This window comes from Folsomia candida, unplaced genomic scaffold (assembly GCF_002217175.1).
Source record: "Folsomia candida strain VU population unplaced genomic scaffold, ASM221717v1 Fcan01_Sc010, whole genome shotgun sequence".
In the NCBI taxonomy this organism is placed as follows: domain Eukaryota; kingdom Metazoa; phylum Arthropoda; class Collembola; order Entomobryomorpha; family Isotomidae; genus Folsomia; species Folsomia candida.
Genome location: NW_019091202.1, coordinates 2740909 through 2764704, shown reverse-complemented (window position 1 = coordinate 2764704; position 23796 = coordinate 2740909). Strand labels below are relative to the sequence as shown.

General features: G+C 36.6%; 5 protein-coding genes and 1 long non-coding RNA gene across 7 annotated transcripts; 2 read left to right on the top strand and 4 right to left on the bottom strand.

Moving 5' to 3' along the window:
* Positions 1-663: 663 nt before the first annotated feature.
* LOC118436671 lies at positions 664-2817 on the bottom strand. Its single transcript, XM_035855187.1, has 3 exons — positions 2588-2817; positions 2173-2239; positions 664-2105 (listed from the first exon to the last, which is right to left on the bottom strand). Exons 2-3 carry the CDS (start codon positions 2224-2226, stop codon positions 795-797), a joined length of 1365 nt encoding a protein of 454 aa, XP_035711080.1. The 5' UTR covers positions 2227-2239; positions 2588-2817; the 3' UTR covers positions 664-794.
* A 1235-nt stretch (positions 2818-4052) lies between these two features.
* On the bottom strand, positions 4053-5762 carry LOC118436743. Its single transcript, XM_035855327.1, has 2 exons — positions 5673-5762; positions 4053-5604 (listed from the first exon to the last, which is right to left on the bottom strand). The coding sequence occupies exon 2, from the start codon at positions 4920-4922 to the stop codon at positions 4239-4241; it is 684 nt and encodes a 227-aa protein (XP_035711220.1). The 5' UTR covers positions 4923-5604; positions 5673-5762; the 3' UTR covers positions 4053-4238.
* A 1230-nt stretch (positions 5763-6992) lies between these two features.
* LOC110854705 lies at positions 6993-9688 on the bottom strand. 2 transcript variants are annotated; one of them, XM_035855453.1, is made up of 4 exons: positions 9585-9688; positions 7673-7918; positions 7223-7615; positions 6993-7137 (listed from the first exon to the last, which is right to left on the bottom strand). In XM_035855453.1, exons 2-4 carry the CDS (start codon positions 7749-7751, stop codon positions 7073-7075), a joined length of 537 nt encoding a protein of 178 aa, XP_035711346.1. In that variant the 5' UTR covers positions 7752-7918; positions 9585-9688; the 3' UTR covers positions 6993-7072. The 2 variants fall into 2 exon arrangements, with proteins under 2 accessions (XP_035711346.1, XP_035711345.1); XM_035855452.1 differs by lacking the exon at positions 9585-9688 and having other exon boundaries at positions 7673-7946.
* Positions 9689-9782: 94 nt separating this feature from the next.
* Positions 9783-11005, top strand: LOC110854584. Its single transcript, XM_022103044.2, has 2 exons — positions 9783-10364; positions 10419-11005. Exons 1-2 carry the CDS (start codon positions 9886-9888, stop codon positions 10816-10818), a joined length of 879 nt encoding a protein of 292 aa, XP_021958736.1. The 5' UTR covers positions 9783-9885; the 3' UTR covers positions 10819-11005.
* A 3281-nt stretch (positions 11006-14286) lies between these two features.
* LOC118436730 lies at positions 14287-15088 on the bottom strand. The gene is made up of 3 exons (XR_004835667.1): positions 14979-15088; positions 14761-14845; positions 14287-14677 (listed from the first exon to the last, which is right to left on the bottom strand). It is a non-coding gene; the product is annotated as an uncharacterized LOC118436730 (long non-coding RNA).
* A 1075-nt stretch (positions 15089-16163) lies between these two features.
* Positions 16164-18790, top strand: LOC110854733 (zinc metalloproteinase nas-4). The gene is made up of 6 exons (XM_022103191.2): positions 16164-16330; positions 16629-16766; positions 16833-16997; positions 17497-17655; positions 18020-18147; positions 18654-18790. Exons 1-6 carry the CDS (start codon positions 16213-16215, stop codon positions 18732-18734), a joined length of 789 nt encoding a protein of 262 aa, XP_021958883.1. The 5' UTR covers positions 16164-16212; the 3' UTR covers positions 18735-18790.
* The last annotated feature ends 5006 nt before the right edge of the window (positions 18791-23796 follow it).

Sequence of the window (23796 nt, the reverse complement as noted above, 5' to 3'; positions counted from 1 at the left end):
TAACGCCACGTTCACCCATACACAACTTTCTGACTTACATATTTTCCATTGCGTGTTAGTGCCATGAAAAACGTGTCTTCAGTCCAAAAATAGACACTATACTACAGTAACGTGGGTAATTATTAATTTAAAATTTACATATATATGTATTAAACTTACTTATTTATGGAGCAAAATTTCTAAAATTATTATTAATTTCTGACCATTTTTCTTATTTTGATTTTATAAATTTAGTTCAGACGTTCAAACCAGAAATTTTTGGGAAACACTGAAAAGGGGTGAAAAGGTATGTATTTGTGTAAAGATTACAACAAAAAAAGTTTTGTATTTCCATCCATCCATTCCAGAGTAATCTGATTTCCTGCGTACACATGTTATAAGTCCATACGACCCCCCAGGGTAATTGCCCCGCTGAAAAATTTGATTTTATCTTCAAACACACTGACCATAACATTTTAAAATACTTGATTCTAAATTCTAAAATTAGTGGTGGATCTCGTTGTTGACTCATATGTATAATTCCTACTCATAATTTAACTCAAGACATTCTCGTCGGATGACGATTTTTCCACAAATTACATATTTATTTAGAGAGCATGAATTATTCATAAGTCTTTATCTACAATTATTCAAAATATTTCATTATCATACCTTCAAAATTTATTCAATTCAAAACATTACATTTTATTTCATGAAAGTGTAGTTTAGTTTGATTTATATTTTACATATTTAAATTATGCATAATTTACATCAAGTTTAACCCTTTCTTCTCCAGCAATCCTATCTCTCACCCATTATTCCACCCTCTCAGAATCTCCCACCCCGTCAAACATTTCCCACCCCAAATTTGGAAACGTGGTCGCAATCCTTTGGAAAAAGTCGGAGCAATCCACCAACTCAGAGTTAACCTTGTTTTCATCACCTCCCAATTTTTGAAACAATCCAAACCCCACCCTTTCCCCGGGCGGTAGTGGAATCCTCACATCTCTCACCATTAGACACTCCCCCCTTAAGAAATATTTGTCCAAAAATCCCGCACAAATTTCAAACCATTCCTCTTCCTCAATCTCTTCATGGGACATGTATCTCATCCCACATCGGTCCGAGACAACGAATTTTTCCAAAGCGGGGAATTGTCTCGAATAAACTAAATTTTCCGGAAACATTAACCCAAGTGCGGGAACTTTCTTCACGTTTCCTTTATTATTGGAACATCGCGGTACCCCAATTTCTAACCACTTTAGCTTTGATAACACCCTTGGCAACTTATTAATTGTCAGGAAACACTGTTGCCAGTTAAACTCTTCCCAGGGCAAGTTGCATTCCGCGGTTAATTTCAGTTTCTCAACTTGCCCCGCAAACGTGGCCATTAGTACGTTACAATTTCTCATGTTGGATAACGTTCCGACCTGTAGCTCTATCCTGGTCAGAAAAAGGGATGGTTTTTGTATCGAAAAAGGTCCATCAGTGTTATTCAACCACACCGAAACTTCCCTAATTGACCCCGTATTGGATAGAAAATACTCTAAAACGTTGTGTGGAAGGGTTCTGCCCTGTAATATTTTCAGGTTGGGGAATACCGAGACTAATCGTAGGAAATTTGTTAAACTTAAGCCGCTGAATTTCGAATTATTGGCCGGCAAAGAAATTCCGAATGCTACGACTTTTAGGAAACTTATATCTTTTGGAAGGGGGCTTTTAATTGTCGGAAGAGTAAAAGCCTTTGGGGAAAAGGAGACAAATTGTAACCTGGGGCAATGTGAGAATAGAGTTAAGACCGAGGGGTGGATTGACCACTCGTGAGGGAAGTAGTCCAAGCGTAACTCGGTAATGGGCGGGGTCCCGGTGAAGGTGAAATTTTCGAGTAGTTTGGACTCCTCGGGTGACAAATTTTCGAAATTTAAATAAGACAAGCAGACACGTTTGTGGTGGTTCCCTCGAATCTTGGCCAGTTCAAGGTAGCCCGCCATATTTTTCGGGGTGAGGTCGACCAGCACTCGGGCAAGGAGCTGTTTTCGAGCGGCATCTTCCCATCCGCGGGAAACCAGGGTGACGTGCTTGTGGAGGTCGTAGGTGGGGAGGAATGACGCTATTTCATGTAGGATCTGGAAATTAAGGAACTGGGTAAATTTGAAAGTTTCTGAAATTTTTTAAATAATTTAGGAAACTTACTTCAGGCAACGTAACGGCCAAGTGTGGGCGTGGAATGGGACGAGAAGAATCCATTTCAGAATTATTCCTGTAGCACAAATTCATTCATTAAAATGGACCCTATACTTTAAATAAAGTTGTGTAAAATTTATTTTACTTTGAGTAAAAGAGAGGACGACACACAAAACAATCGAGTAAAATTTGTCCAGCATAGTGTAAAACTTTACACAATTGTGGATTAATTTTACCCAATTATTGTGTCATCCTCCATTTTTGTGTTCAGCCCAGACACAATTTGTGTACACTTTTGTTTAGAGTATAGTACATAACTACTTGAGAATGGAATAAGCTAAGGTGACTACGTAAAATGTAATGGTTTGGTATTTATCTGTATATATCTTTACATAATTTGACAAGTATCGTTGCAAATTTTTACCTTACGGAATGTGGACCCGGTAGACTGGCGGGTTTAAATAGATGGGAAGAAAGATGTAAAATATATTTAGTTACTTATGCAAAATGAGTTCTAAATCAAGTTTGATGTAAGGCGAGATTGGCATTAATAATCCTGAGCAAACAGCTTTTTATAATTTTTGGAAAAATACATAATTCACAATGGTTAAAACTTTTACACACTTTGCTTTAAAACTGAGTCTCTACACGGTAGCGATCGTAATGCAGTTATGAGGGAGTTCTGTATGTCTTGACCCGAGGGGTGGAAGGGTTGAGTACCTAGTAGCTTGTCGACCCAAAATCTATTTATGTACTGACGAAGGCCTTATGTACAATTGAATCTTTTTTCAAGGTACACCAGGATTGTTTAACGAGTTACAGTATGTAACTTATTAAATGATACGATGACATAATGTTTATATGTATCGATCGACGTAATGGCATAATTTTTAAAATTTCAAACTCCTTACAAAAAAGTTTCTACGGACAATTTCCTCGTAGCCGATTTTTAATGTAGCAGACAGGTCAAGGGTGACGATTATTTTGCTGAGCAAATTTGAATCGTCGAAAAAGAAACACTTGGTGGATAATTTGTTTTAACTTTGTACTATTTTTATCGAATGCGACATGCGTTTAGAAGAAAAGTGAGCTTTGGTCGGACCGTGTACGATCTTAGATCTCAAACCAGGGTTACAAGTGATATATATCACCTAGGGAGATTTAGTCAGATTTAATGATTTATATCAATCATCTCAGTTGGGGCTGAGTGAGAAATATGATAAATAATGAGATAAACGTGTAGTTCATGACCCCGTCCGCTAGGTGGCGCTAGTGCATGGGTCATAAATCTCACTAAATCTAATATTTCTCATGTTTCACTATTTCTCATTATATTACAGTGAAATTAGATTTACGAAGGTGAGATGAGATTTCTGCAACCCTGTCCCAAACCTGTCCTTTGCGAAAAATTCCTGTGGGCTTCAAAAAAATCGTCAGAAAAGCTTCAGAAAAGGTTCCATTCTTAGTTATTTATTTATAATATTAAGTTAGAGTGAACTTAAGGAATTTAAGGGCAGAAGGTTCAGCAACGATTCGGAGAAATGGATCGTCCTCAATAAAACTGTAAGTACGTAGAGTTACTAAAAAGCCTGTAATGGTTTAAACTCTGGTTTTCACCTTGTTTGGGATGGGTACAAAAATCATGCTTGTATTTTGCCGCTCAACACCTGCATGTAACACTTGTCCATAACTTAGAAATAAATTGGTGAAGATAACATATCGAAATTCAAATTCGTATGTACCTGGATATGGACACCGACAGGAAGATGGATGGACGAGGCATTCCATAAAGGGTGTTTTTAGTAATGTTGTAATTTTAAGCAAGAAAAAAAGTCAATAAACATTTTACACATACTTCAATGTAAAAAGATGAGTACAAATGCATGCATATTTATTTATTGGAATGCTAAGTATTTAGAGTGCACAAATAATTCATACGTAAGTACGTACATATTTCTGGAGTTACAATCATTCAAAATATTGGATTATCACGTAGATACATACCTTCAAAAGTTATTTTTGTTTAAATAACTACCCATACATCAAAGTCAACTATACAAACTTGCGTACTTAATTTAACTCAATTTGAGCTCATTCTTCTCCAGCAATCCAATCCCGCACCCGATACGCACCCATTCCTCCGCCTCCCCGGAATCTCCCACCCCCTCGAACGTTTCACACCCCAAATTCGGAAACGTGGTAACAATCCTTTCAAAAAATCGGAACAATCCACCAATTCCCAATTCTTCCGAGCACTTCCTACTTTTTGAAAACATTTCGACCCTACCTTTTTTTCCGGGATGAAGTGGAACCTTAAGATCTCTCAACGTTAGACATTCCCCTTTTAGGAAATATTTGGCCAAAAATCCCGCACACATTTCGAAAAAGTCTTGTTCCTCCATCTCATCCTGTGACCCCCTATCCCATTCATCCCGCCCTGAGACCACAATTTTCTCCAAGGCGGGCAATTGTCTCGAATAGCCGTCGAAGTTTAAATGAAGCGCGGGAGCTTTCAACCTTTTCTTACCCTCCCGACTAAAACTTGAATCTCGAGGGATCCCAATTGCCAAACATTTTAATCTTGGTAACACCTTGGGCAACGTGATTGTCACGAGTACCCGGGCATCATGCGAATCCACTAATTCCCGCGGGAAGTTGTATTCCGCGGTAAGCCTTAGTTTTTCCAGCTGGTCGGCAAAAGTGGCAATGATAACGTTATAATTTCTCGAGCTGGTTAAAAATCCGACCTGTAATGCCATCCTGTAATGCCAAAAAAGGGGACCTTTCTGCTATCAAAAGGGGTGGCTCTGAGCTACTTAAACTCATTGAAATTTCTCTAATTGACCCCTTATTGGATAGAAAATGCTCGAAAATGTGTTGTGGAAGGGTTGGGCAACGCAATGTTTTCAGGTTCGGGAAAATCGCTACGATTCTGAGGAAATCTGCCAAATTAACGTCGTCTAATCGTGAAGTCGAGGAAATCTTGAATTTTTCAACTTTCGGGAAACTTACATCCGTTGCGTGGGAATTTTTGATTATCTGAATTCTTAAAGTCTTTGGGGAGAAGGAGACAAATTTTAATCTGGGGCAATGTGCGAGTAGTGTGAGGACAGAGGTGTGCACGGATTCCTGTTTCGGGGGACAGTAGTCCAAACGTAGCTCTGTAATGCGCGGGGTCGCGGTGGAGGTGAAATTTTCGAGCAGATTGGACTCTTCGGGGGTCGGATTTTCGAAATTGAATTCAGAAAGGAAGACACGTTTGTGGTAGTTTCCACGAATCTTGGAAAGTTCAAGGTAGCCCGCCATATTTTTTGGGGTGAGGTCGACCTGAACTCGAGAAAGGAGTTGTTTTCGAGTGGCGTCTTCCCATCCGCGGGAAACGTGGGTCACATTTGAACGTAGGTCAATGGTTGGAAGGAATGACACTATTTCATGCACAATCTAAAAATTTTAAGAACCCGGTAAATTTGAAAATTACCGAAATTTTACCAATACTTTAATAAACTTACTTCAGATAAGGTAACGGCCAGGTGTGGTCGTCGAAGAGTGGGCGGACGAAAATCCATTTTTGATTTTTGAAGATTCCCCCAGGGAGACCTGAATATTAATTAAAAAGTATTTCGATTACATTCTAAATACAGTCGTATAAAATGTAATGTAGGTTAAGGAAATTACTGGATGACAAACTATACATAATTGTTCACACAGCGTTAAATAAATTTTACCCAATTCCTGCATCATCCTCTAATTTGATTATTAACCTTGGGTAAATTTTCCTTAACAACTTTATTTAGAGTGTAGGAAATTCTTGAGGACGGAATAAGTTAAGGGAAGTACTCAAATGAATATGCACTCTAAATAAAAATACGTAAAATTTACTCAAGGTTGAATAAAAAAAGAGGATGGCACAACCAGAACGGAAAATTTGGCGAAACTTGTGCAAAATTTGTTGGACAAATTTATCACACCGTTGGATAAATGTTACCTTTTGGCTGTGTCTTTTTCACTCAACCTTGAGTAAATTTTACGTATTTCTATTTATGGTATAATGTATAATGACCTCGTTTTTATTTCCCTTCTCAAATTTTCGCCTCACAAAACGTGCTTGACTTGAAGACCAAGATGGACGTATTTACTTGTGTAAAAATTGGTTCTTAAACTAATTTTACCTTGGAAATCCCACTATTTGTTTCGTAATGATCGATTCTTCAAGATTGAGAAGACAAAGTGTAGATTTCAAGTGAATATAAATTAAGAGCAAAATATTTACTTTTTGAGCGATAATTACAATTCTTCTAGAAAGACGATGATTTTACACACATTGGTTTAACACGGTCTATCCACACTTCCACAGTTTTGAAATAGTTACATGTGTATTTGCATGCATGTGTCTTCACCAGTGTAGTGAAAAGGTTAAATATGTACGTAGACCTAAAATCTATTTATGTATGAAGATTTAGACATCACACGTATGTATTTATAATACTTAAATTAGAGTTCTTTTGAATACGGGCTTTGTTCCAGTGGATTTTGAAAGGTTGCATTGTTTCTTGGTGGTAAATGTGCGAGGGACTATGCAGAAAGCATGTGATCGATTTGTGGCGGGTAGGGGTCCAGGCATCCTACCCTTCCCGTGTTAATTATAGCATGGGGCGTATACATAGGTCCAACCAGGAGGGTAGGGTTCAAAATTTCCCCACAATCGATCACATCCTTTATGAATGTGCGCCTCAGAGGAATTTCAGGACAGGAGCCCTACAGACAAAAAGGTTGACGCCTGCAGAATTGTACATATGTATGTAGGTACAGAAAGTTACCAAAAAGGAATCTCTGTCTGCAAATATAGCTCTTTTTATTTTTAAAACCGACTGAATTAAGTTATTTCTTTGTGATGAAGCATCTAAGTGAATCAAGCATCTGCATAGTGTTTCAACTGACTGGACAATTTACATAGTTTGGGAACTGTGTGGTACCCTACATATTAGAATTTAATTAGATCCTGACAAATATTTTTATTGTGTATGACGACTGCATGAATGACTAGTGCAACTGTGATTACACCAACAGACGATACAGGCTTGATCCCCCCTCATTTCTCCCTTTTCATTAAAACTCCAAGCAACCTTGATCATGTCATCTTGAAGTTCGGGAGGAACTTGACCAAATTTCACCACATTTGCTTTCACCCCCTCTGGCGTCGTTTCGTAAGAATTTCCAATCCCATGAAGCCTGCGAAGTCCCACGATGTCCAATAATCCCAAATCCTGTAGGAATTCGTATACTTCCTTAACAAAATTCTCGTCTGGGCCAATAAAATTAGTATCGTTGCAAATAAATTCAAATGCTTCCAATTTCTCAGAGGTAAAAGCCCACGTTTTTGGAACGATATAGCTTTTCTCTTCAAAACCGAATGACTTCCAGTAATCCATATCCACAGGACTATGATTGCCTCCTATTAAATAAGCAAATATTATAACCAAAATATTGAAGTATTTCATACTACAGATACCTTCCAGTTTCCAAGGGATTGATACAGCCACCGTTTTCTTGGGATTTATCGACTCTACTAATATTTCTTGCTTGTCCATGTCGAAGTGACGGTGAACAATGGTCAATCCAAAGTCGTTGAAGCAGTTATATTTTACAAAAATCTTTCCCAGCTCTACAATCTTTTCTTCGGCATCCACTCGTTCGAAGGCGTCTACGGCCTCATGCAAATGAGGGACTTGACTAAAGAATTCGAAGTTTGGCGTTTCTAAAAGGACCGGCATGATTAATGTATATCGATCTAAACCTTGAGTGATCAAAAGGGAAGGTGGATGAAGCTATTTATATGAAAAATCGAATGACAAGGTGTAAAGTTCTGTATCTGGGATTTTACGTTTCATTATTGTAATTGCGCAGCAAAATAAATGCACGACGCCGAATATCATCTCAGATAAGAAAATTGGCTACTTGACTTCATGGGGTGAAATTTGATTGCCTTTTTATGCGAGTCGTTAACCTGTGTTACTCAACCTTATGGGATTTGATGGGTTGTCAGGATCTCGTCTCATGTATGTGAGATTTAATGTATGAAGCATTGGTTAAATAGGAGTAACATAACATAAGTTTGTGTGGTACGGATTCTTCGAGACTGAAAATATATTAGATCCGATCAGTTTTCGAATTGTCAGGAACATTAGATTCAATCCATTTTTTGAATTTCCAAAAATATCTTATCTAACCCTATTCGGCTGTTCGGTTTGGATTTTCAAAAATATAGTCTGATCCTTTTTGGTTAAAAAATACGAATGATCTAAAATAGGGATATCAGACTCAATCAAATACTTGAAAATCGGAATTAGAAACCAATTTATTGATTTGAAATAGACTTGAAGTAGTCACGTGTAAATATATCACTTTAGACCTCAAACCTGTCCTTGGCGAATAAATCAAGTGGTTTTCAGAAAAATCCGAAACGGCGATACGATGGCTCATTTCATTTTTCTTCTAAAGACATGTTACATCGGACAAAAAATATTGCAAAGGGTAAAATAATATCCACAACGTTTTCTACATTCATTTCTTCACAAAAATAATTCTGACCTTTGACCTGTCTGTGACATTAAAAATCGCCAACAAATATATTGTCTTCAGATGCATTTCACATTTGTGTACGAAGTTTACAAATTACGAGATATGTATTGTCGAAATAAAAATAAATGTTTAACATATTATGCTACATACTGTATACATACATACAGTCAAGAGCAAAACTTTACGACATATGGAAGAGACTTTTGGGACATCTTATTCAAATGGGGAATTAAAGGCCGTAAAGTTTTGCACCGCGTACCTTTCCGAATAATTTTTTTAACGCTGTGATATAATTTTTATTGAATAAAGCGTGCAAAAGTAGGGGTGACGTGGTAAATTATTTTTGTCGCCGAATTTTTTTCAAGGAACTACAAGGAATTGAAAGAATTAATTTTGGAAGAGACTTTTGGGACAGCTATAAGCACAATGTGTTGTCCCAAAAGTCTCTTCCAAAATTAATTCTTTCAATTCCTTGTAGTTCCTTGAAAAAAATTCGGCGACAAAAATAATTTACCACGTCACCCCCTACTTTTGCACGCTTTATTCAATAAAAATTATATCACAGCGTTAAAAAATAATTCGGAAAGGTACGCGGTGCAAAACTTTACGGCCTTTAATTCCCCATTTGAATAAGATGTCCCAAAAGTCTCTTCCATATGTCGTAAAGTTTTGCTCTTGACTGTATCTATGTTTGCCACAGTTTATTATGAACAAAATTTTCCATGATGTGTCGCCTATTAATAGTATGAGAGATACTTATTAGGGTTAATTTCTTTTGCGTTTATTTAGCTGACTGCGTAAATTGAACATTGGGAGGAAAGATTTTGGAGAAGGTCACTCACCTCACCTGTGGTGCCAATCAATTGATGTGATAACGTGAAGCCAAATTACATCGACTAAGCTCTTGAACTCACCTGACTTTGTAAATTACCAACTTCGCAGCAACTTCGCAACAGAGATACTGTCCTTGACGGATAGGTTATCTACTTAATTATCAAACATTATAAAACACAAGGTTATATAAAATCGTTTAAAATAAAACCCTCCTGCCAACTTAACTCAGCCTGCAGTTGAGTCAGTTGCTGCCAGTCCATCATTTTACACCTTTTAAATTCGACAATTCTATAATTCTTATTTCCCAAAATGCTTCAAAATGTACTTGATACCTTGGGTGGAATTATATCGAAAAATAACTTGAATTTAAAAGCAGTCGGGGAAAAAAATCGAGGCACTGTCGAAAGTAACAACAGCATTTCTCTGAATTGCTCCAACTGCGCGTTGCATCTGATTGGCAACTCCAATTTAAAAATCAACTCGACAAACTCTGCCCTTGACATGACCTCCGTTGCAAATGGGAGTGTAACGGGTGACACAAATACTTTGGTCGGCGCTGCGAATAACAACCTACAATTTGAAGGGAACTGTAATAACTCCATTCTGAACGGGAACAACAATTTGAAACATTACTGTAACAAAAGCATTACCAATTTTGAGGGGAACAGTAACGCCAAAATATCCGGATCTGGGAACGATGTTTTTGCCAAGGACAATACAAACTTAAAAATTGAGGGTGACAATAACAAGATTTATGTGGAAGGGAAAGCAAATCATGTTTTATCAAGGTATTTTTGAAACTTGGTTGAATTTGAGGTAACTGAAGGGTCTATTTTTTTTAGAGGAAAAAACATTTTCAAAGTTACCAACATGGTGGAAGCAAGGCCACGGGGATTTTTTGCCTCACTTATTCGTGGGAGCTCCAGGACAGGGAATTCCATCAGTTATTCCGTCTCTTCAGAAGGGGACACTAAAATTGTGGGGGAAGATTATACCCTAGGAATTTTTAATTTTAAGCGGATCCTGGGTCAAGGAGTGGTTGATGTTGCGATGAATGAGACAGGATTGGATCCAGGATCGATAAAAATTATAGAACAGGATGGAAAACAAGTCATAATTTCAGGAACGAAAGATTCGATTAAGCAACAATTTACGCTCATTGGACCAAGCGTGACTCGATTGCGGGAGGGGCAAAATGAAATTGGATTTCGTATAAATTTGTCATCACCACCGGGATTGTAATTTGTAATAGATGGATTAAATACACTAATTTATGCTAATCTTTCATTTTCAGTTTTTCGAGTGCATTCCACTTGCTCTGTGCAAAATAGCATTTTAATCTTAACATATAAAATGTGCTAATCTCGAGATGATCATAAAGCCTACAAAGCTCTAAGAATATGAATAAATCCTTTGTAATAAATTTAAACAAAATGTAACCCAAACACATTTCATTTTATTTTATTGTAACCAATCCTCTGGGAGCCAGGCCCCGAGTTAGGGGTGGGCAATCCTGGAGGCTCCTAGGCGCCCCGGTTTACACTAAATAATTGAATTTTCCAGTAGGAAGATTCAAACATCTTTGCCTTGAGTTTTTTTATTCTAATAAAGTTCGAACAACTCATCGCGAGTATTCCGATGTGCGACAACAATTGGCTAAACGTTACCCAACGGTTTTAGGAAAAATTAACAGCCGCTAAATATATTTTTCACAAAGGGGGATAAATTTACACAAGGATTGGCAAATTCTACCGAATTACTATAATTTTCTTATTTTATCAACCTAGGGTACATTTTCGCAATTTCTTTAGAGTGCATTGGAGCTTTTCTAAAAGGCATTGTTATGCCGAATTACATACATAAAATGTTCGGGATGACTTTTTATATCAAAACAAAGGAAGACCATCGAAGTAATGGATTCAACACCGAAACCAGAGGAAAACAGTTCTCGAAGAAACCCGAAACTGGTTTTTAATTCTAAATACCGGAGTTTTAACAAAATTTTTTGAATTATGTATTTAAACCATATTGGTCTTCCAATTTTGACGCCATTTAAACAAAGTAATCAACATGAATGCTTAAAATTAATTCCTGCTTTTGTTTAGAAATATTAGTTATTTATGGTGCGTTTAATCCTATGTACGTCCACGTAAACAGCCACCGTAGTTAAAGATTTTGTTGGGTCTTAAAATTTTATATTATTCAAAGAGTTGAAAGAATTCAAAAAACGACGTAAATTATATTTTAGAATAAACCTCGAATATTATAATCAGGCAGATTGCTTGAAATATTGCACAAATCCGAAAAGTTATACTTCTTCTTAAAACTTTTGGTTGAAAATTACCAAGGCATATTTCGCAATATGATATTATGATGAGATATGAATTCCAATTTGAGTATTTGAGAAAGTGTAAATTGATATTATTGTATTTAGTAGTGAATAATTATTCATGAATGGAATCATTAAACATTTTTATTACCGTAATTTCGTTACTTATATAAATAATTCCAAAAAGTATTACATCTACACAAATCAAAATCCTACTTAACTTTATTCATCCAACTTCAACACGTTCTTCTCCATCAATCCCATCTCGCACCCGATCCGTACCCACTCTTCCACCCTTTCAGAATTCACCCCCTCAAACGTTTCCCACCTCAAATTAGGAAACGTGTTGGAAATCCTTTCGAAAAAATCGGTATAGTCTCCCACCTCCCAAACGAGATTATCAGAATTCCGAGCACCTCCCACTTTTTTGAACAATTTAAACCCCACCCTTTTCCCAGGAGGTGACGGAATCCGAACATCTCTCACCGTTAGACACTCCCCTTTTAGGAAATATTTGGCCAAAAATCCCGCCCAAACTTCAAACCATTCTTGCTCCCCCAGCTCCTCATCTTGTGACCTGTACCTCGTCTCACATTGCCTCACCTTCGAAACGACTAATTTCTCCAAGGCGGGAAATTGTGTCAAATATCCGCCAAAGTTTAAATTAAGCCCAGGAAACATTTTTTTTTGACCGGGCGAACCAAACCTTGAATTTTTAGTGATCCCAATTTCCAAATATTTCAGTCTTGGTAACACCTCTGGCAACGCAATTTTCAATAGTAGCTGGGCATTATACAATCAAATACTTTCCGCGGGAGGTTGTATTCCGCAGTAAGTTTCAATTTTTCCAGCTGGTCGGCAAAAATGGCAAGGATTACGTTATAATTTGTCGAGTTGGTTAATCCGACCCGAAATTGAATCCTGGTAAGAAAAAGGGACCTTTTTGGAATCGTCAGGGCTGGCCCTGTATTACACAGGGTCATTGAAAGTGTCTCAATTGACGCCTTATCGGATAGAAAATACTCTACAATGTTTTGTGAAAGGGTTCCACACCGCAATATTTTCAGGTTCGGGAATATTGAGACGATTTCGAGGAAATCTGTCAAACGTAAGGAGTTCATAAATTCGTCGAAGTCGGAATAGTCTGGCGTCATAAAGATCTCGAAAGTTTCAACTTTTGGGAAACTTACACTTTTTGGGTGGAAAATTTTGATCGTTTGAATTTTAAAACACCTTGGGGAGAAGGAGACAGATTCTAACTTGGGGCAATGTGAGAATAGTGAGACCACGTGGGGATGGATAGCTCCGTGGGGGAAGTAATCCAAGCGTAACGCGGTAATGGGTGAGGTCGCGGTGGAGGTGAAACTTTTTAACAGATTGGACTCCTCGGGGGATAAATTTTCGAAATTGAAATAGGACAGGAACACGTGTTTATGGTGATTGCCTCGAATCTTGGTCAGTTCAAGGTAGGGTTGCCGCGGGTAGCGAAAATGCTACCCGTTACCCGACCCGCTACCCGCAGCACAACTACCCGTACCCGTGCGGGTACCCGTTACCCGCTACCCGTAATGAAAATTGACTTAAAACCTAACCAGCCTTAAGAATAAATTCCATTTAATTAATTGGCTCATTTGGGTTGATATGTAATTTCAGATAATGCTACGCAAGTAACGAATGCCGTAAATTGCTATGGAAATATCCGCAGTTGTTCTGAAACCAAACTTTTTGACTTGCAATGGAACGTTTTTCAAACTACATCGGGATTTCTTAACGAATGATATCAAAAAATCAAGTTAAAAATTAGGAATTATCACTAATCTTTCCCTTGAATAGCCCGTAGGAAACTATTTGGATCAGAGTTCAAAGTCCACCATGATTTTCGTCCAGTGGAGGAATAAGATGCTGAACATTTACTTAAAAATCGAACTTTGCCTCCAATATTTTTATTTAAAGTGGACATTCAACGGAAAGTATCATGTGATTCCTAATTTTTGGCTTGACTTTTTAATATACTCTCTAGATAATCTTGGTGTAGCTTGAAGAAAGGTTCAACTTTTAGTTAGATTTTTTTTGGAATTTTGATTTAAATGTAAGTTTTCATTTTAAAAATATCTACAAATAAAATTTTAGCCTTCAATCGGATTCAGGTTTTTCATCTTCAACGAACAAATTAAAATCTCGTCAGTCTTACACAAATAAATAAATACAAAATAAATACAAATAAATACATAAATAAATACAAGTCAAATTGTTACTCAGATTTTAGAGCAGGCAAATTTTACTTGAGAAACAATAATTTCATTTTAGGGACGTGAAAAGCATATCAGGCTGCCATAGGCTTCCGTGGCTTCCGAAAAGACACGCACGCTATAAACCCTAGTTGCTGGAAAATAGCAAATTTTGAAATAGATAAATAATAAATTGACGCTTTTGTTGATAAATGGACTAACTTGCTGCTAGCTTTCTTTGTGAACTGATATATGTCGAGAATTAAATAAAAACAGAACTACCCGTTACCCGTGCGGGTAGTTCTCGCTACCCGCAGAAAACGGGTACCCGCAAGAATCGTGCGGGTATGCGGGTAACGGGTACCCGACCCGTTACCCGCGGCAACCCTAGTTCAAGGTAGCCCGCCATATTTGTCGGGGTGAGGTTAATCATGACTCGAGAGACGAGCTGTTTTCGAGAAATTTGTTCCCATCCGCGGGAAACGAGGGTGACGTTCTGGCAAAGGTCGTGGTTCGGAAGGAATGACACTATTTCACGTAAAATCTGGAAATTGGGGAGCAAGGGAAATTTGAAAATTGCAGAAATCTTTTAAGTAATTAAACCCAGATTTCTTTTAAAAACATTACTTCTGGTAACGTAACGGCCAGGTGTGGGCCCTTAATGGGACAACGTTTTGATTCCAATTCCATTTCAGAATGATTCCATGACGGTCTATTCGTAAAAATTGAAAATTTTTATGACAACTTATTTATTTCCTTTCTCAAATTTTCGCCTCACAAAACCTGCAAGTTAAGACGGAAACAATGCACATGTGTAAAAAAAATGGTTTTTGAACTAGTTTTACCTTTCGAGATTTCCGGTTAACAATAATAATTCAGAAGAAAATTACTATATTTTTTTAAAGAAAATTTCAATGGTTGATTACTTCAAGCACATACTTAATGTGCATATTTCTTCACAAGTGAGTGGAAAAAGGGTCGAATACGAGCTTGTAGACCTTAAATTTATACGATTTAAGGTGTATGCACAGGGTTTAGGAATTTATTTGTGTACGAAGGTTTTAGTTTACTTTTCTCATGTATCATATTTAAATTTGGGTGTAAAATGTGTAAGTAATTTCAGCACATACTTAAGGGACAGCAACCATGCAGAGAAAAAGGTTGTCCTCTGTAAAACTGTAGGTACTGAAAGCTACAAAAAAGTATCTTTTTTTTGGTTGAAATTATGCACTCATAAAAACGAGTTTCATCACAAAAAAGTGTCATGAAATTGCCCAACAATTTAAATCCTTCCTCCCAAATCTAATTCCGCCTATTTTGTCGTATTTATTTATATATATGTATCGTCTTAATAACAAAAACGTATTTATGTATTCGTTTTCTGAACCTGATGAAAAAATTACCCAATCAATTTTAATAATACAATACCTACATAATTTCTTTTTTTCTCTCGAATCTCCACACTTAAAAATTTATTTAGGATGACTGCTTAATTTTCAAATAGGATACCGGATTAACCATCAAATATGCATGTACCAAATAAACTTAAATATGCAGCCTTACATATGTATGTATAGTACATATGTAACATATGGCTTGGTAATTAAGTTTTAACCTCATGGTAACAAATTTTTGCTACCTGGTAAAGCATTATTACGAAATTTATTACCGAGAAATCATTACCTGCGTGACTTTACCGAATTATTAAGAGTGTACATGTCCTAGCAAATTAGCTGCCCATGTCGAACCAATTGTACAGCTAATTGCCTAACTAATTGCCTTCTGCGCGTGGATAAATTACACTATTTGTAACTCGCTTGTGGTCATGAGGCCAATAAAATTCGCAAAACAGTTAATTATTTTGTACATACATATTTAATTTCGCATATTTCCGGAATTAGTGGAAGGTGCGTGCTCAATTCTCGGACCCAATTTAGCATATGTGGAATCCATAAATCATCTATGACTTTTTTATTGATACAATAAATTCAGGTATAAAATTGTGCCGTCCTACTTTATGCATAATTATTCAGTTTTGCATACATTCACTTACCCGAACTGGAATTTGTATTGAGTAAAATGTTGCGCTTTTTTTCGGGAACTTTAGTGCTGCTAGTTTTTGCTGCGGAATGTCACTCTGCCCCGGCTAGTGGTCCAGTTGAGGTTAAAAAATCACCGGTTGCCCTCAACATCCTAGGTTTGTAAAGGTTTTTGGGAAATTTGCAAATTTACGAGACAATTCATGGCAACACCTAACTTCTCTAAATACATATTTAGGGAACTTGCTACATAAGCTCAAAGAGTTTGTATCGTGAGGGCATTTGCAAATTATAATTTTGCAAATCTTCCCTCAGAAACTTATTTTGATATTTTATTTTATTTTGTTTATTTATGAGATTGCAAACTAAATGAATTTTTTCTACTTAAATAATTTCAAAATTTTGCCCAAAAACGTGCAATCCAAACTTTTCTAATTCAAAAATCTCCCCTTTCAGAACAACGTCTTAACCCCGGCGGTCTTGTAGGACAATGTAAAACCAACGATTCTGACCGAATCTCATCCCTGTCTGGCAACCCGAACGAGATGTCCCGCTGGAGAAACGGCTACGTGGTTCAACTTTCCCCAGAATGGAGTAAATAAACACTAAGAAAATCTCATTTTTTCTCACTTAACCCCATTTTCTCCTAAATATTTTCAGACACCGAACAAGCCCAACTTATTGAAGGCGCGTTGTACGAACTTAGCAGCAAGATTTGCATCCCGATCCGAAAATTTGCTACCGGCGCGCCCGCTTATGGCGATTTTGTCTACATTCAAAAAGGCGGGGACCGAACGGGCTGCTATTCCACCGGAGTTGGACGACGTATATGCAAATTTTTATGCTAAAATTGGCTAAAAGTGGATAGCCGCATTATTTTCTTTGTGGCTATTTGTCCACTAAATTCAAATCGGTAGAATTTTTTTATGCAACTATATGGTCCCATTTATTTATTAACCATTTCATTACCAATGTGGTAATGCCAAAATTATGTAATACCATTGTTTAATTTCTGCTGAATTTGTTGCCTCTTCACAATTAAAATGAGGGTATTCATTATTTCTTCGTATCATAAAATCGTTTACGGGATTTTGAAGTTTGGTGTAAGATTTGGTCATCAAAAATTTTACGATGTTTACCAAACTTTACGACTTCTTTTTTCGTTAACTATTTCACCATACTAAGAATACCATAATGCAATGAATACCCTCAAAATAAAAAAACAACCTAGTGTTACCAAAGATTTTGTTAGTTTGGTTAAGTTTTAGTAAATTTTTTTCCCCGTTCCCCATTATAATATTAAAAATCTCTAAAAAAAATACAGAGGGTGGCCGACAAGTAATCAACCTTCAGGAGAACGGTTGCGTTACCAAGGGGATAATCATGCACGAGAATATCCACGCGATGGGCTTCAACCACGAGCAAACCCGGCCCGACAGAGACAACTTCATTACCATTTATCCCGACCAAATCGAGGATGGAAGTAAGTCAATTAATTATCTTGCTGATAAGCCATCCGTGTTGAGGACCTAATGGCAAAATTGGCGGCAAACTTATCACGTGCTTAATTTTTTGCACTTCTTCCTCATTTTTTTATCATGCACTGCTAGAAAATGCAAGGTGCAAGACATTCAAACGATTGGGAACACCCCTTGTATTTTAGAAAAAATGGATTATCCCTATCTGACTATTATCCCTAATGGCCCTATCTGGTTGTATGTTTTGGTTTGCCTGCAAAAAATCAATTGTTGTAATTCTTTGCAAACGTTTTTTTACTAGAAATATGTAGATCATTTAATTTTTGGAAATATACCAAGTAAATAATCCATTTTTGTTCTTTTCAACAGATGCGCAGTACCAGTATAAAGTTTACTCGGGCTCGTTAACCTTTGGAGTTCCATATGACACGCAATCAATTATGCACTATGGTTCCTACGATTTCTCCAAGTACGGAAATCCCACCATGCGGAAGAAGGTAGGCAAACATATACCCGCACTCTTAAAAATAGTGTTACCCTTTTGAAAAGTATGTCAATCTGGATTCTACACTCTAAGAAACCCGGTAACTAAGTTATTACCAGGCGGAGTATCTATGTGACACTACCACATGGTAATTAATTTATTATTGAGTGGTAGACATTTTGTTACCAAACCGGCAATAACCCTGGTCGTGAAATTTGTAAATATTACCAGTTTGTAACAAAATGTCTACCACTCAATAATAAATAAATTACCATGCGGTAGAGTCACATAGACACTCCGCCTGGTAATAACGGGTTTCCTAGAGTGTAAATTAAGTAAACTGTACTAATACTGTACTAAACTCTTTATCAAATTAACTTTAGTCTGGATTTAGTATACATAGATATGTATTAAACTTATTTAGTGCGTTTAATTTTTCAAATAGGCTAAATCATTTTTAAGAGTGCACTGCAAATTATTAAAAACAAACTAAAAAGTTTTTTTCTCTGCTTAATTTAGGACGGTTCGATCATAAACAGTCAACGCAACGCCCTCACGGACAGTGACATTTCCAAGTTACGAAAAATGTATAATTGTTAAGCTAAACGATTATGTACATGACAACCTTGTCATCAATAAATTATGTATTACATAAATTTAATGTAGATTAGGTATGACTTTTAATCAAAAATCACCCGAAAATCTATAGTTCACATTCTGACCTTAAACAATTCACTCTAAAGAATTTGAATTCAAATCGTCATCCTGCGGAGGTACTATAGTGCTCTACTTAGTGATTTACGAGACGTATGTATTGTCGCTAATAGCACAACAGGTACAAATTCGTATACCAAACACACGTTATTCAGGAGTCAGAATTATATGATTCGACAACGCCATCCAACGACTATTTTTAAACTAAACTTTCAATATAGCGATAGGTCACACTTGTCGAAAAACGTTGTTGAGACAAAATTGTTTGGGTGACGAGTAACCCCAATCTGCCTTCGATGAGGGTCCTTCGGGGAAATCCTTTGAAAATAAACCGATGAGTACTTTTTCAAAATTGGAGATGTTTTGGATTCACGAACGACAGCTTCTTCGAGTTGCATCGAAATTTCAGGTTTCAAATTTTTTTTTAAATCACAGAAATTTTGATAATTTGGTTCTCACCAAAAAAGTACTGTGTAATTCTTTGCTCATTGACAAATCAAGGAGTCGTCATACATAAACCCCATTTAAAGTATATTATTTTTTTAAACCTAATAGTTTTCTAAGTAAACTTAACATTGCGGGATTAATATATGAATTTATCTCAAAATTGCTTAAATTGCTTCGCAAGTAGTTTCAAGGCAGCATGATTTAATTAGGTTGATCAAAGTTTGACGGACTCGAAGACCCACAAATTATTTTGGTGTCATGCACACAATAATTTTTGCAGACTTTACACATTGGATAAATGAATCAATGAACGAGTTAATTCAATAAATATGTATGTTAAAGCAAGGTTAACCATTTAATCTGTGAAAGTGGCATATGTCGCTTTGGCGACTTGTCCATAATTCGTGACAAAGGCATATGTCATCGTCAAAATCCGCTCCATAACCCGTGACGACGACATATGTTGCCACAGAAAACCTTACCTTAATTCGTGACGTAGACGTTTGTCGTTCCCTGGCAAATTCGCCATAATTCGTGACGTCGACATTTGTTTTTAGCCCGAACCAGGGCTTATGTAATTGTCATGTCCGTCCGTCCGTCCGTCCGTCCCGAGTTGGCCGATTGACTTGAAATTTTTACCAGATGCATATTGGACAAAGTTAGGAACCGAGTTCGAAGATGGGCAAAATCGGTCCACTGGTTGACCCGTAGGGGTCATCTGGGTGGTTGGGAATTATGCACCAAAATTTCGAAATTGTCGTAGAAAGCTCAAATTTGGTGCAGAGGAGTAAATGGGTCCTAAAGGAAGGATATGAACTCAAATTCGAAAAATTTATCTTGAGGGACCCTATGGGGTGACCCCTACCGATTTTTCAAAGTCGTCGTATCTAACTTAAATTTGGTGGATAGGTTGCTTATGGGGCCTAAAGGAAGAATATGAAATGAAATTGGTAGAATTTTCATCTGGAAGGGTGGGTGACCCACTAACCCATACTGATTTTTCAAAATCGTCATATCGTTCTGAAATTTGGCATTTAGTTTTCTTATCGCTCTTCATGGAAGAATATACATTGGAATCTGGAAAATTTTCATCTGGAAGGACCCTATGGGGTGACCCCCACCAATTTTCAGGGATTAACATGGAAAGCTGAAATTAGGACCAGAGATCTTTACTGCCTTCTCATGAAATAATAGGAAGTTAAATATGAACACAAATTTGCAGAGTGACACTAGGGGGTGGTCCACACCGATTTCTTAAAATTGATATTTCTCGACTCCATACTAAATTATTTCAGCTGATTAGCTGAAATAATTTAGTATGGAGTCGAGAAATAACTTAGGATTAACATTAACCCTATAGGGTACCTCAAGATAAAAATCTATTTAATTCTACGTTATATTCTTCCATTGCTAGTCATTATAAACTTTCACGCAAATTTTTAATTTTCGTTACCCTTGACCCCCAACACCCATATGACCCATACCGGCCAACCACTTGACCGATCGAACCAGTCTTCGAACTCGAGTTGTGTATTTGGATGGTCTATACACTCTAAGCAAAGTGGCAGCAAAAACTTAAATTTTATTGCTACCGGGCTGTAGTAGCGGCTATTCTTACCGTAATTGTGTTAAAATTGACTCCAAAATTGACACGGGGCCGGTTAAGAATTGCCACCGTAAAAATAAATACGTTTCTAACCTAATTATAGCAAGTTTAACAAAATCTGGTAAGAAATCTTCTCCGCATTATAGCATTTAACTTTATAAAATCTTTACAATTTTATGTCTATTCTGTTGTTGGGGGTCGTAGCGATTTCCACACAAATAGTTTGTCAGATTTTTACCGCACTGTGTTAGATTCACACAGCGTGGTAAGAATCATAGCGCGACTTTTCGTCTCGTTGGCAGTTAGTTTATTTTTATACAGCTGCACCAATGGAGCTCAATTCGTGTCAAATTAATTAATTGTCATCGGTTGGGATTATTTTGATTTCTGGGATTCAGGTAAGGTCAACTATTGTAACAAATTTAAATATTTTGTTATGTAATTTTGAACATTTTTGTAAATACTTCTCAACCTTAATTCACCAATAGATCTCGCCAAATACTTATGAACATTGTCACTGGAGAAGGACAAGTACAAACCGAGGTTACTTTGGAGGACAACGAAAAAATTATTTCTCCTATAAGTTACTGCAAATTTTAGTTGTACTTATTAGCTTATTTTGTATTTTAAAATTTATGACGTAAGTTGACTTTTTGGTAATTGTAGATTCTCAAGATATCTCGGGCGCTTTTACGAACTACAAATACAATTGAAATTGGATTTAGGCAGGTACAAAAAATTAAGGCTGATAATTTTCACCAAATATTATTAAGTATTGGTCATATGTAAGTCAATATGTATTTAAATCATTTTATTATAATATACTAATAACGAAATAAATAAATCGTTACTAAAATTTGCTACCGTGAATGCTTTATTTGTCACCTAGTTGTGGCAATTTCACATAATATGGTAGCAATAATGCATCCAGAGAGTAAGAATCTGCTACTAAACGGTAGGGAACTGACTAAATCATCTGCATTGCTACGTTACGAAATGAAGTGAGTTTTCTACAATTTTGTGTCAAATTGCTACTAACGCGGAGTGAAAGCGTTTTCCTACTATCTGGTAGCAAATTCTTACCAAATCGGTGAGGTCATATATAGACACCGCCCGGTAGCGATTTTTTAGCGATTTTGTTTTGAGTGTATGTGTGGAAAATATCAAGTCGATCGGATAATTTTAAAAAGAGTTATCATTGTACAGATGGACAACACGGGTACATAAGCCTTGGGTCGGGCTAAAAATTAAAATTTTTTATGAAAATGTTGTCACGGAGTAACATATTTGACTGGCATTTTTGGTTACGAATAATGATCCCTTAGAAATAAAGCTCCCTCACGAATTAAGGTAACTCTACTGTCGCCTGGTGACACGAATTATGGACATCTTGACTTTTACTTGTCCTCTTTAAATGGTTAAGGAGTCAGCAGAAAACTAGACCCAACAGTTAACTTAATTTGCTTATCACTCAACTGACCGGATAAGGAGTACCAATGCGTATTTATTTCTCAAATAATTCCATCATTTATCTAACTCACTCTTGCCGACGTTAAGAAAGCTTGCTTGCATTTTTTGACAAAAGTGAGGTTGTTTTTTGTCCACTCATTTCCATTTATTTCCCAAACAATTTTGTGCGTATTTATCCGAGGAAATGATGAGGTTGGTATAAATTCTCAATAAATACGGCCCCACGAACGTCGGTTCATGTCTCAGTTTTTATTCACAATTTGAGCCGACAACATAATATCATCTCGTATAAGGTTACATACGCATTGATTTTTCGTCTCACCCTGCCTCATTTGAATTCAATATTTTTAAAATTCTTTTTTAAAGTTCATTTTTAATTTTTTTTTTAATTTTTAATTTTTAATTTTAAAGTTCATTTTCAATTAAAAAATTGGTTTATTTATTTATTTACCATTTGTTTTGAAATAAACAGCCACCAAAAATAAGTAATTATTTTAGCTTCAACCCCACCCTTTGTTAGTATGAAAATTTGTTTTTAAATTTAACTAAATAAAACACTTAAATTTAAAATTTGTGAAATTATATCAAATTTAGAAATAAGGTTATTGAATAAATTGGGTGGGCAGGGTGAGACAAAAAATCAATGGCACATCAACACATCATCGTTTAGCACCTTAAGCTCAGGAAAATAGCGAAATTATTATTTAGCCAAAAATGTTGGGGGGTGTGGCCGGATTTTATTTTCATGCGATCGCCACGGCTCTACTTTCATGGACTGGCCAGCCCGAGAATGCTGCCACTATTTTAACGAGGTATGTACAGTGTCGGACAGATGTCTACGTCCACATAGTCGCGTCAATTTCATTTTCAAATTGTCACTGAACTACTGAACCAATTTTCATCATTGATATATCAAATTCTCACAAATTTAACGTAATTTCATAGCACATTATTAGTTTTCCGCTAAAAAATTTATTTTAGGCCAGAGATGTATTTTAATTCAAAATGAAAACAATTGGATGGACAAAAATCAACGTCCAGTCAGAGAAAACATACAAAAAAAACTGTAATTTATAAGGAATGTTATAACAATTAATTTTTAATATTTGGTTGGGCCTCCGTTCGCTTTAAGGACGGCTTCAAGGCGTCGAGTCATAGAGTTTACCAAATTCTTGGTCACATCTTCAGAAATGGTTTCCCAAACTTCACGAATTCTGGATTTTAGGCCCGGAATTCCTGAAAAAGATTTTTTTCTTATTTCTCTTTCAATGTGGTCCCACAGATGCTCAATGGGATTCAAGTCTGGAGATTGGGGAGGCCATTCTAGCTTCGGAATTTTTTTTTCTTGAAGTATTCCATGGTGGACGTGGCAGTGTTTCGGATCGTTGTCTTGTTGGAAGGCAAATCGTCGTCCAAGTCCAAGTT